At 45.4% G+C, this 13,453-nt stretch overlaps 1 protein-coding gene across 2 annotated transcripts in view; it reads right to left on the bottom strand.

The window, feature by feature from the left end:
- b4galt2 (UDP-Gal:betaGlcNAc beta 1,4- galactosyltransferase, polypeptide 2) overlaps positions 1–13,453 on the bottom strand; it is a 106,195-nt gene that overhangs the window by 19,819 nt on the left and 72,923 nt on the right. For both annotated transcript variants that reach the window (XM_030362922.1, XM_030362923.1), the window contains exon 5: positions 3,727–3,914. In XM_030362922.1, coding sequence (XP_030218782.1) covers positions 3,727–3,914 — 188 coding nt within the window. The remainder of the gene's footprint in view (positions 1–3,726; positions 3,915–13,453) is intronic.

Genomic DNA, 13,453 nt, shown 5'->3' with positions numbered 1-13,453 from the left:
ATGGAGAGAGAGGAAGGCAAAGCGATAAAGGAGAGAGAGTACGAGGTGCATCAACACAGACAGAAACAAAGCGGTGTATAAGAGTGTTAGACGGTGAGGGAAGTCAGACACATATAGGAGAGGCAAAGGGGGAGGGGGTGAGCAGTGTGAGTGTGAATGAGGTGTGGAGGATTGAGAATGTGAGGACCAAAGGGGAAAAGAAGGGTGAGAGTGACTGGAGACCCCTGGGATTCATGATGGAGTGTGGGGTGCCTCTCCTCTGTATGCCAGAGAAGAGACTGTGTGTGTGTGTGTGTGTGTGTGTGTGTGTGTGTGTGTGTGTGTGTGTGTGTGTGTGTGTGTGTGTGTGTGTGTGTGTGTGTGTGTGGTTGTATGTGTGTGTATGTGTGTGATGTCAGAAGGATGACAGCTCCCTGCTGGAAAATGACAAGTGGGCACTAATGAGATTGTTTCACCATCACTCTGTGTGCGTGTGTTTTTGCGTGTGTGCGTGCGAGGGCGCGCGCGTGCCTGCATGCGTGTTTGCACACAAGCCAGAATACGTTTTTTTGGTTTCATTAAATTTGATAACCCAGGTTGCCCACAAATGGTCGGTTTCCAAGGTGATCCTCCCTGCTTGGAGGGCCCCGGCCCTCGTGGAGTTGGACGATACTGAGGTAATGGAATGGCACTTTAGCGAGATGTGACTTTCACACAAGAGTGTTTTGACCATTTATCAAACGCCGCCGTGGCGCTTTCAGTGCCGAATGCAAGCCTGGACCAAGTGTCTGAAATATTCAGAGGGAGTAATGAAAGTCTTCCTCGCGGGGGGATAACTCCGGGCCGACTGGACCAACGCTCCGGTATTATCAGGAACCAAAGTGTCACTTATGCAGTCATTTCCTCCCTCCCACTGCCATCTTGCTTTGGGTTTCCCCAAATTAATAAAGGAAACAGTTAAGAATCATACAAAGTAATAGTAGGAGGACCAGATAGTCCATTTTGTCTTCTTTCTTTCTCTGTCTCTCCGTCTCCTCTTTTCATGCTCAGGCCAGCATTAAGGACACCGTGTTATTATAGTTTAGCAACAATAGAGCAGGAGTGTTAGGGTAGAATCATAGTAAAACCTGCTACAGCCCCAAAGCTTCCAGCCGTGTTAGCATATGGTTTGGGGCTCTGAGAGACTGCAGCCATAGTAAAGAGGGAACACCAGAAGCCATCTTAAGAGTCTAATAATGGATAGGGTACTATTTTATCTTACTTTCACTTTGGGTTTTATTTTACTTTCTCAAGCTTTAATTTCCTCGGCAACCAATATGAGCTGAACTTCCTGTCCTTGTACAGTTATCCTGGCAGTACGCCTGCGCCAGAGGTCGCACTGGGACTGGAGACGCCTCTTGTTTGGAGGGTGGGGTCACGCTGACCGACGCCCGGCCGTTAATCAAGACTGCTTTTAACAAATTGAGGGCAGGAGTGATGTCATTATGCAAATGTCAACATTAAAAAGCCGGCCCCATGGAGACAGTGAGTGTACAAGCTCTACTCTATAGCATTACTATTATCGGCGGCACGTAAGCAACACGCTTGACTGCAGACTCCAGCCGGCCTTCATTTGTTCCTTCCTGGGCTTTAAGTCAACGCTGTGTTTGTTTGGAAATGTCAAACAGATTTTTACAGATAGAGTAGATTTTGACTGACTGGCATATGTACATATATATATACACAAATATATATGTGTATAGTTTGTGTGTATATAGATATATACATTCAGACACATATATACTGTATAGATTTGTATATGTATATATATATCAAATATGCTCGACTGACAAATCAAACAATAAAACATGCTTGACTGACAATGCAAGCTTTTGACCATATATATATATATATATATATATATACAGTATATAGATGTATATGAACACAGAAGGTACACAAATAAATAAATACTTTGTTTATTTGATTAATGATCTTGTTCATCAAGCTCCCCTCAGACTCGGGACACAAAGAGCTGGTAAAAAGGTTTAGTCCAAGAGGGATTTAATTACCGCCCACAACTGCCAACACTCTTTGTTTTATTGTAGTTTCCCACTGTGCAAATCTGTCACCATCTATATCCTGTAGGCATCTCGGAGCTATTTAAAAAAAGGGAAAGTTAGATGTTCCTCAGCCTGCCATTGGAAAATTAATTTAGTACAAAAAAAATTATAGATACACATAAAACCATGTACTTAAATTAATTACACGTTTTAAGTCTAAATTATGTTCGGCATGCAGACTAAAGTTTTATTGCAGATGGATCAAAACACTCGCAACTGCCCGAGGGAAAATTTAATCACTATAAATGTGTGCGTGTGTGTTGCTGGGTGTGTGTGCGTGCAGCGTGTCTGTGTGTGTGCGTTTTAGATGAAGGCAGACGGCCATTTGCTTCAATCTAATAAGCACAATCAGAATGAGCTTAAACGAACGAGCACCGCATTAGTCACGAAACAAATGTAACCATTCAAATCAAATCAAAGCAAAAATAGTTTGGTTCAAGAAAACAAGACTAAATTAGAGACTCGATTCAACACACAAAACGGCGCACGCTATATTAGGTTAATACATTTCTTCATATTATTGTAATTTGTAACCAGACTGTGCCTACTGTGGCTGTTGTCAACACTGGTCTCCATGACTACCATGTCAAATTAGACAAATTAGTGGATCATAAAATATCGCTTTGACTTCGGTTGGAGGGAGGGCTACACAAAATTTGACGTGACACAGCCAAGTGTTAGTGGGATTGGACAAGCTTCAATTGACGACCTCGTCGGTCCATGCGTCGTGGGCGTTCTCGGACAATGTGACAACCGTCCAAAACAATCAAACATGCTAGACTGACACACACAAGCTGTTGTACCGCATCACACTACACTAGGGCTGTGCTCCAAAAATGTATATGGCAATATCTTGTGACGTACTCCTTGCTGATGTGCGCATCGATGCAGATGCTACTGCATCGATACGGCAGCACGAGCCATTGGCTCTTACCGGGGATCCACTGAGTTGGTTGAGGGAGCACCAGGCTGCCCTCCCCTTATACTGTCTAAATGAGCTAGAAATACCCTCTGCATCTCAGGTACAAGTGTAACCAAAGAGAGGGTGTACTCCACCGCACGAGATATTCTTAACTGCCAGTACAAGGCCAGGTTGTTATAACAGTTTAATGTATTTTCTTTATTATTTATTTTTAAATAACTGATATGTCAGATGGACATTCTTATAGCAAATAGTAGTGCACTTAAAGTCAAGGGAAACCAGAATATTATTGTTGCATGTTAAACCTAAAAGCATAAGTGACAACAGAAAAGGGCATTTTAAGTTGAAAAATTAAAGAATATTTTAATTGCATTTATGAATAACTTTTGTGATTAGAAACTCTCTGATCTCTGTGGGCCTGGATTGTAAATCTTCAACATTTTGCCATCCATACAGAATAATAAAGAACAGCCTTAAATTCTGTGAGACATGGTCATTATTCAATATCAACGTGTATGGCTGCACGCATCGTACCGTGGCCTCTGTATCGTGATACGTATCGTATCGTTAGGTCGTAGGGAATACCCAGCCCTACACTACACAGTAACACAGCACCGGCCCGAGGTTCAGCGTTGACCCTGCCACATTGAGTGATCGTTCAGCAGTGGCAACGTCTTGGTACAATGAACATGAGCGGGCTGAACCCGGGCGGAACCGGCTCACCTGAAGCCAAACTTGTCCATGGCGATGGCAAAGTGCCGGGGCTGGTCGTAGCAGTGGTAGAGGTTGCGGTCGTCCATGGGGATCAGGTCCACGTCGCTGAAGATGAAGCAGTCGTACTCGCCGTCCTTCAGGGTCTCCGTGTAGCCCACGTTCAGCAGCTTGGCGCGGTTGAACGTCTCCTCGCCCAACTGCCGGGAGACGCAGAGCCAAGACAAACAAACAGCCGAAGAGTTAGATGAATTCACGGGCCGTTCTGGGCTTTCTTTCTGCCACATAAGAGACACTGTTTCTGCTCATCTTTTAGTTTTTCGTCGTTAGACAACACAACATAAGAAATACGTGTAGAGCAGGTAACAACAAACAACATGGAGGAAAGGTGTATTGTTTGTATTGTATCTTAATGATGTAAAATAAGCTGTTCTAACAAGTCTTCAAAGAATGGGAAAATAGAGAAACATTTGTGTCTGGATATCAAGCTACAAAATCCAATAAGTACTGTTATTGCTACGCATCCTAAAGAGATAAAATAGGTTTTCAAAGAATAACTGGCGGTACACCTGCGTTCACACCGTTGGGAGTGTATCCAGCAGGGCAACACAGTTGCACAACCACAAATAAAACCCTGCCTCTTCGTGTGGACCAAGGTTAAACCAGGTAATAACAAACAGCATGTGTTGGTCGGTCGGTGTGTCGGTGTCCAGTGTGAATTCATGCGTTTACTGAACCGGACTTCATGCCCTTGATGCTGCTTTAAATAGCAGTCATCTAACAAGCCATCATCATTTCTAAATATCACCCCTTTCATACATAATTAATTCAGATCAGTCTTAATACTAAAGAAACATCTTGACTGTTGTGAATGCCGCAATATCATTTTATTAGCTCTTTGTGTTTTAGGCTGGTGTGAAGTAATGTGTGATGTGAGTGTGTGTGTGAGCCTCTGTGTGTGTGTGTGTGTGTGTGTGTGTGTGTGTGTGTGTGTGTGTGTGTGTGTGTGTGTGTGTGTGTGTGTGTGTGTGTGTGTGTGTTTGTTTGAAACCCAGGCGGGTTGTTTTGTAGCTGCTCTGAGTAAACCTTGTCTCAGATAACACATCGCTGCCAAACAGCTGCCATTTAGGCCTCGCTGAAGACGATAACAATTAGTTTGGGTTTCAACAAGGTGTATTTGTATTGTGTGTGTCTGTTTGTGTGTCCGTGCGTGTGTGTATTCAGTGTGTCTAAGTGAATCTAGGAGTTGTCCTAGCAACCCACCGGATCAGCAAAATAAAATCAGTCAAACCAAACCAAAAGCTGAAATGCAACAAACGCATAGTGTCTGAGCTGGGGTGGTCAACTCCCACCCCGAAAGGTTGTGGCTTTGATCCGCGATGTCTGCTGATCATCTGTAGGGCAGGCTCCTGACCTGCTTGATAATGGCCTGCGAAGCTGCTCTATATGGATTCACTGACTCCCAGGGACCCACCTCTGATGAAAGCCGTCTCCAACAGTAACCTGCCACTCCCCTCTGAATATAACCCGGTATGTTACTACTGCTATCTGGAGAGATTGACATGACGTATCATCTTCTTCATCCATGCTGCCCCCATTTGTTTCCATGGCAGTGAATTGGGTTTGAGGCAGAGCGGGAGAGAGACATGACTCTGTCGTGTCAGTACCTTCCCGACGCATTAGCCTAGGTGAGTCACACAGCCACAGCAAAAGGCAGAGGGCTTTTATGTACCCACACCCTCAGGCCTTGTGTTCACCTTCCGGGTCCGCTGCCTGCAAGGCTCTTTGTATGTCTGATTGTATAAGGTGCTTTTACAGACATGAGTTCGTTGCACGGGTTCAAGATCCTGTAAAGCCCAGAATTTAATACCCTAAAAGCGACATGTGCAGACCAGCTGTCAATCAGAGAACACAGATGAGAATGAACCAGAAGAACAGAGGGGGACTACTGGTTTACTTCTGGTTTACAACTGGTTTACTCCGAGCGATCACCTCCCATCTTGTTGAAGCAAACATCATGAGTCCTTCCTTAAAACTGGAACAATATCTTGAGATTCCAAAATGTAAATATATATAACATAATTGTATTGTCCGTTTACAGAATTTTCCTTATGTATGCCTCAGTTATAACAGCATCCCCTGAATGACTTCATCGCTGTGCTATTGTAGACACACATCGCTGTCTAGACACATATTTACCTGGAGGACAACTGCTCTATCACCCTTGTTTCTCTCCATGTATGGTACTCCTTAATTCAATCTCTGTGTTAAACTTTCTCCAAATCGTATCGCAAATGAAGGCTATGTGATTCACACATGAAACGTTACCCTCAGACAGGGCTGCTGTGTCCATGTCCCCAGTCCCACCCTGCTATTTGGATCATCCATGCTAACAACTCCTCTTAGATGGCCCTGTCATTTTCAGTGGAAAGTCGATGCATTCAGCCGTCTATTAGTGTGTATTTCTGTCAGCAGGCCGTGCATTTTATTTCCCATTTGCGGTAATTCTAGCTTGCTGCCACAACATGTTATCTGGGCCCACAACAGAGAATTGGGTACATTGGTTGTAACACAGGTTAGGCAGTAAAAAAATAAAATAATAATAATAACAAGGCAAAACATGAAACCCCTCATGCTGGTCGCTATAGCTGATCTTTACATTTTAGTCGTTTTTATTTTGGAAAAAAAGGTAGCCAAATGGTTACTTAATCACATTTAAAAGTAAATACGTTTAAAATGCCGTTATTGTTTGAAACAAAGCAATGCATTTTCACTAAATAATTGTATTCACTAATGGATCAGGGAACAGGATAAAGTATTATTACTTACAATTTAAAATGACCCTCTTCGTATCCATTCCAAAAATAATACCACTGCCTGTTCCACCTGAGTCACATGATCTTCCTTTAAGTGCAAATCAAGGATGACATAAGTTTAAATCTTCTCAGAAGGACAATCAATTTAGAACAGGTCTAAGGAAGGAAGAGAGTTTGGAGCCGGCTTTGACAAAACATAGAACTTAGAACAAGTTAAAACAAGCCAAACTATGTTTGTTTTTTGTGCTCTATAAGCCTGCAAGGCATTATCCCATTGAGCTGTGCTAAAAGATACGTACTAAATATTGATGACTGGGGTCTAAAGGTGAGCAGGTTGATGCCAGGACCGGCTTCACGTCAAGTCTAATGAGCATGAGCTTAAAGGAACTACAGGGTAACTGGGAGAGAGCGGACAGATCTATCCCCAATGACCACCATCAACCTACGGTCTTCCTAGAGCAAGACGCCTAAACCTGCATTTTTAATGACCTGTATCTGAATTCATTGCCAGTGGGGTTGGCCAAGAGGGACTCTTTAATGACTCAATAGCAGTTAAAGAAGAATTATTCGACGATTTTTCTGACGTCGGCGCCAATGAAACTCGGTGGCTGGGGTCATGACCTTTCAGCGGTATATCCTTTTCTAGCGAGGCTTGCCACCATCTACAGCTACAGTATACTGAGCTGAGCATCAACAGGTTCACTAATGATCCAACTCATCGCGGCTGAAGATAACGCTGACTGGATGATTTGAAAAGGACACTCATTACGCTCTCATTCTCCCGGGCTCCTTTGATGAGTCCACAGCCCGCGATACCACAGGTGTCTCAGATTGAGCACTTTGTGGTCCTTAGAAATCCATAGAAATCTTCGGACAAACAGGCCAGCTGTAGTGGGCTAGAAATGTGGCGCTTTATCGTAGAAATGTGGCGCTTTATCGTAGAAATGTGGCGCTTTATCGAAACAGGTCTGACCCGTGACTCTTCTAGAAAACTCTAGACCTCATGGATGCCAGACGTTTACAAAATAAATATTTGTCTTACGAAATGCCACCAATGGTGAAACATAAAAGCAGTAGAGGAAAACCCTTTTCTTATATTCAGTAATTCTTTAAAAGGTCAGCGTAGTCGACCGGTGAGTCATATTGCCGTGACAAAAGAGTCCATTTTTTCTTGCATAGCAAACGTCCAGTTCCTATTCTCTCAACAATCTGACCTGCCTCATGATGTGGGACATATTTGTTGCAGGCATGCAACAAAAGCTATGCAGCGAAACATATGGTTCCTCCACCTCTTCCTCCTCCTCTTCCTCATGAAACCCTCTCTCTCTCTCCTTCTACCTCTCCTCCTGTCCTCCATCTTTCCCCTCCATTTCCTCCCTGATCTTCCCATTGCTCATTTGTCTCTCTCCAATCAATCAACGTTTTTTTTTTTCTTTCTTCCCATTCATCAATCATCTCCTCCTCTTCCTGGTCTGCTGCTTGCTCTGTGTGCAGGTACCTGTGGGGGCTTCCCATGCTTTGATTTTCCTTCACCTGGATGCTGTCACTCCCTGTTCGACCTCCCCCTCCCCCCACCGGCACACACTCACCTTCTGAAAAGCAATTAAACTCCTGCAGCCACATCTGACCATCGACAGATAAATCTACTGATGTTCAATACATGGGGAGCTGTGCACCCATGTGGCAATGAATGTGAACACACACACACACAACCACACACACACACACACACACACACACACACACACACACACACACACACACACACACACACACAACCACACACACACACACACACACACACAGGCACCTTGGGTAGTTGCTATAGGGACTACGAATAAGACAGGGCCACTGTTCATCAAGAATGAGTGTCCCTGTGCATGTGCTTTTGTGTGTGCGTGTATGTGTGTATGTGCGTGTGTGTGTGAGTGAGGGGGTGTGCAAGACACACAAGTTGCAGGAGTCGTGACTCTAGCAGAGGGCAGAGGGTGTATCCATCGTTATCTCTCTGCTGTTCAGCTGCTCTGTCACACCCCATTGGAATATCGGGTGTCAACAAGCCCTCTCACCTTCCTTCACCTGACTGTGTGTCAGTGTGTGTGTGTGTGTGTGTGTGTGTGTGTGTGTGTGTGTGTGTGTGTGTGTGTGTGTGTGTGTGTGTGTGCGCCTCTTCAGACTAAGTAAGCAGGATATAATTATGGAAACTAAGCAATCATAAAGGCAAAGCATGTGCATGTGGAAGACAGACAGGTGGGACCTCACAGTACCTCGAGGAAAGATTCTTTATGGTGACGGGGGCGGGGGGGGGGGGGTGAGGGGGACTCATAACTCTGTAGATATAGAGTAGGACTAAATATGCTTGCTAATGTGTGCTCACTAAAAACATGATGACACCACGTCGCCAGGGAAACAGGGACTCATTAAAGCTTGATTAGGTAATGCACTGAAGTTCTTAAAGTTGTTGATGTTTTTATAAGTATCCTTTAAAATAACTCAAAGTATATACTGTTACGTTGTGTCCTCCCTGGAGGCCATTGAGGGGCTGGGATTAGAGGGCCTTTCTTTCATGCATCAGTCCAACAATAGATCCCCCGCAGACCAATCAGTGTTTGTGCCAATCTCACACAGGTATCCCGTCCCGCCTGCTGATGAACTGGAGGACTTAGTTCATCCACATAGCGTTTCCTCCTGGCAGAGAAGCGCTGGCAGGGCACGCTGCGCTTGTTAGGTGAGGGGGGGAAAAAAACGCTGCACAGGGGTTTCTTTCAACGACAACAAATCACCAAGCGCCGTTTTACGAGTCACCTAGTTTCCTTTTTATTATCTTTATTTGACTATATTTGAAAGTCCCGGATAAACGGACACGGCAAGATCAAGTTCCTCTTGGTGTTCAAGTTAACCGGGGCGGCGTCTCACGCCCCATCTGATATTTGAATGGTTGCCTGAAAAGCACCCAGGACCCCAGCGGCATTCGGAGAACGTTGAGATACTTGTTACTAGAAGCAGTGGGAGCGGCCGCACAAAAAAGTCAGAGTACTCTAAAAAAGATACGCTGGGTGAGGCGCGCTGCGGTCGCACGCGCTCTCCCCACTCGGAACCGTTGGATAAGAGGATGAGATGAAACGGCCCTTAGGGCGGGTGTAGGTCCGTTTGTGATTGGCTTCTTAAAGTGAGGTTAACCCAGAAGAAAATACGGGGACAGCACCTTTTTGTATTGTACTGGAGAAGAGGAAACGAGGGAATGGCCTCTAGTAGGATCGCTCTTGTCATGTGTTTTAGATGAAAAACAGAAATGAAAGATAGTCAGCCATGTCGCAGGATGGGGCTGGTGGTTTGGGGGTCCTGGGAGAGCACGCTAATGAATGTGGAACACTGTGTCTTTGCTCTGTGGTCTGTTTGGAAGACAAGGACTCAGGAACTACACCATGATGTGAATGTTCATCAATTACAAGCATTCGTTGGATGTACGCACACACACACACACACACACACACGCACACACGCACACACGCACGCGCACACACACACACACACACACACACAAAGCCTTGTGGTTATCAATCAAATTAGTGACAATTTGCCAACTTTTTGGGAGCCTGACAGGGTAGGAAGATAAAGACAGGGAGAAAGAGAGAGATAATTAGAGAAAGACAGTGAGAAATGAGAGAGAGAGAGAGAGAGAGAGAGAGAGAGAGAGAGAGAGAGAGAGAGAGAGAGAGAGAGAGAGAGAGAGAGAGAGAGAGAGAGAGAGAGAGAGAGAGAGAGAGAGAGAGAGAGAGAGAGAGAGAGACAGTGACAGAGAGCAGGACAGGGAGCCCATGTTGGCACAGGGACAGAATAACTCATTTGTTGTAATGACTTTCGGTCGGTCCGAGTCCGGTGGACCACCATCGTAAACCAAAAGGCCGGGGCCATGGCGGGCAATTCAATTACCATTTCGCCTCCGCCGGGTCGATAGCGCGGCTACGGGTTCACCGCCGCATCAACAGAAAAGCTAGTGATGATATGCTATTTTGCCGTGCTGAAAGGCCCGCGCCAGCAATTTGTCATGAGTAAATAAGTATGGGACAAGCACGACAAGCCGCGCAACTTCTGTTTTACCCCGGGGGCGCTGTCGCGAGCGTGTCCGCGCCGACGTAATGAACAGCGACGGCAGCCTATCCGTCTATCCATGTGTCCAATCGGTTATTCAAAGTCGTCGGCATCAGCTCTCCGTGGTGAGTCATGAAGAGGAGCATCAGTGGTGCCAGGACCGTAGCTCAATTAGTAGTCATTATTTTATCGGGCGAAAGATCTCGCTGAATGTTGATGGGGACACAGCAGAAACATGGACACCACCGAAATGATGGGTGCGAAAGGTAAGCGATGATGGTTTAACGTCTCGCAACTGATTCTTCCCGCCTGAGGTGGCGATCACACTCACACAAACTTTTGCAGGCACACTGCGATGTCCTTTTAGTTGGTCTTTAAAAAAGTACAGTCAAAATAAAAAACGTTGCCCCTGTTTACTGCTGCAAAGTAACCCAAGAATATCTGCATCTCAGAACTTTGTAGGTCTTACTAGCACTAAAATACACCAACATTCTAAAGTAGGTCCTACAAAGGCTGTTTGCTGCTTTTAAACTTGAGCTGACATTTTTTAAACTTGGGCCTTCTCTTGCTCGTAACAATATAGCTTCAGAGCTAACGTTACATTGTACCAATAACTAACACACAATAAAGATTATTGAAACAAATAAAGACGAAAAACCTTGATGATGAATCAATTATTCTACTCCCCCACATTAAATCGCTCCCTTTAAATTGCACACTATGTCTGTTGCCATCATTTTTTGATCTGCTAGATAGCCTTGAATTACCCCGGTGCATTTTAGAGAAGGCTCATTTAAATCAATGTTTTCAATTTGAAACAAAGTGCAGACAGGTGTGTCACAATTCCAATTCCAGAACCAATCCATTCCATCCGGAAACATCTGGCCGGGACAACAGCATCAAAACAAAGAGATGAATGGGCAGTATTGATTTAAAATCCATCTAATCCACCAGTGTTTATATTACACTGTCACTATATATTGTCAGATTCATATGATGTTTCAAGTCAATTTGTGTCCGAAACTACTGACTGGTAATGAACTTGCTGAGCTTCCATGTTTACATATGGTCAGAAATTGTTGCAGGTATTGTAGATTAGAGTAATGGTGAATAAGTTTGTGAGTAAACCCATTTTTTCAGCTTAATTGTTGTTACATTAATAGTAATCCTGATTTTTTTTGTGCAATGAGGGAATGTATAGCTGGTTGGCCATCTAGCTCAATGTAGAGCATCCGATGCTAGAGCCTCTAGCTGCCACCCTTAACAAGGCAGGATGAGTCATGCAGAGAATGAGCCACCGGATGAGAGACAGAAAGACAGAGAGAGAGAGAGAGAGAGAGAGAGAGAAAGGGGGGAAGAAAATGAAGAATATAACCCAGATGCAGCCAGAGGACATGGCAGCAAAGGTTAGAAGTGCCCCATGGAAGTTGCGTAAAGTTGGCGCGTGTCACACGTTGAAAAGAAAAAAACGACAGCGAGGCATGTTCGCCAGCGTGCACCCGTACCCACACACACACATACGGAAACCGGGAGCTGTGTGATTGTCCACGCGGACACGGTGTATGGTTTGCCAAAAGGAGGCGGGAGAGCAGAGAGGACTGTGAAGGGCATTGGACCAGACCCCACCTCCACACTTTGAAGAGGCGCAGGTGGCGGCGGTGGAGGCCTGTTTGCCCGGGATCCGTCCAAGCGTGCCAGCTCTACTTCCAGGGACATATGGCGTTCTGCTTGTGGAGGGGGGGGGACACAACAGTGATCCAGAAAAGACTATCCTCTGTGTCTCTCTCGCTCTCTCTGTCCTACTCACTCTCTCTCCCTATCCATCTTCATCTCTCTTTGTATTCCCCACAGCCTCTTAAGTGACTCAGAAGATGTACTCCAGAAGATGTACTCTGCGCACGCACGCACGCACGCACGCACACACGCACACACACACACACACACACACACACACACACACACACACACACAGAGCCAATTGTGTTTTCATAAACCACCTGACTGGCAGCTTAATGAGTAACGGTCATCAAGGACAAGGTTGAGTGCCTTTTGAGTGCGCCGTATGGAGCAGCCAGTCAGACGCACCGTAGCCCAAATGTACAGATTGATGGCAGGGAGATGAGTCATCCGTCCCTGTTTCCTACACAGGCCGATGTTGGCCACCATCTACCCCTCCCTTGTCCTCCTCAGCCTCCCCATCACTACCACACGCCACTCAAACTGTGCGATTGTGTGTGCGTCTTCTTTGTGCGAGTCGATGAAGAGGCTGAGCCAACTTCTGTGTGTTTCGGACGGCACTTTTTAGCATGCGAGGAGCGTGAAGAAGATAAGACCAGAGCTTGCGTTCAGGACAATGGCCATGTGAACATGAATCTCGTCCTTTACTGCCTGCATCTCCTGGTTGGTATTAACATGCAGAGGCACTGGCCCCCCGGGGCCCCCGGCATGGGTTTCTAATGGGCCGCTACATGCTACTGATAATGAGGTTTATTAAGCCCGGGCTCCCGTCGGGAGCGGTTCTGTATCCCCGGTCTCGGGGGTGACAAGACATACAAGTCGGTTAATACTTTCCCCGAGAAGCTGGTTCTCTGGATCCAACACAATTTGAACATTCTGGCAAAATACGCCTCACCTCAACCGAGCAGGACTTTTACAGAGAATTACCCCGTTAAACGACACAGAAAGGTGCCCGGACACCATTTGAAACTTATTTTTATATTTATGTCGCACAGCAAGGCTGAGCGGGGACTCCATTTTGGGATCCACAAAAGTTATAAAAAGTCATTTCTGTTGTCAAACGTCCATTGTCTTCCACTAAATGAAAAGAGACC

Source organism: Gadus morhua, chromosome 8 (genome assembly GCF_902167405.1).
Source record: "Gadus morhua chromosome 8, gadMor3.0, whole genome shotgun sequence".
In the NCBI taxonomy this organism is placed as follows: domain Eukaryota; kingdom Metazoa; phylum Chordata; class Actinopteri; order Gadiformes; family Gadidae; genus Gadus; species Gadus morhua.
The sequence above is the reverse complement of the archived record's forward strand: the minus strand, read 5'-3'. Positions and strand labels throughout refer to the sequence as shown.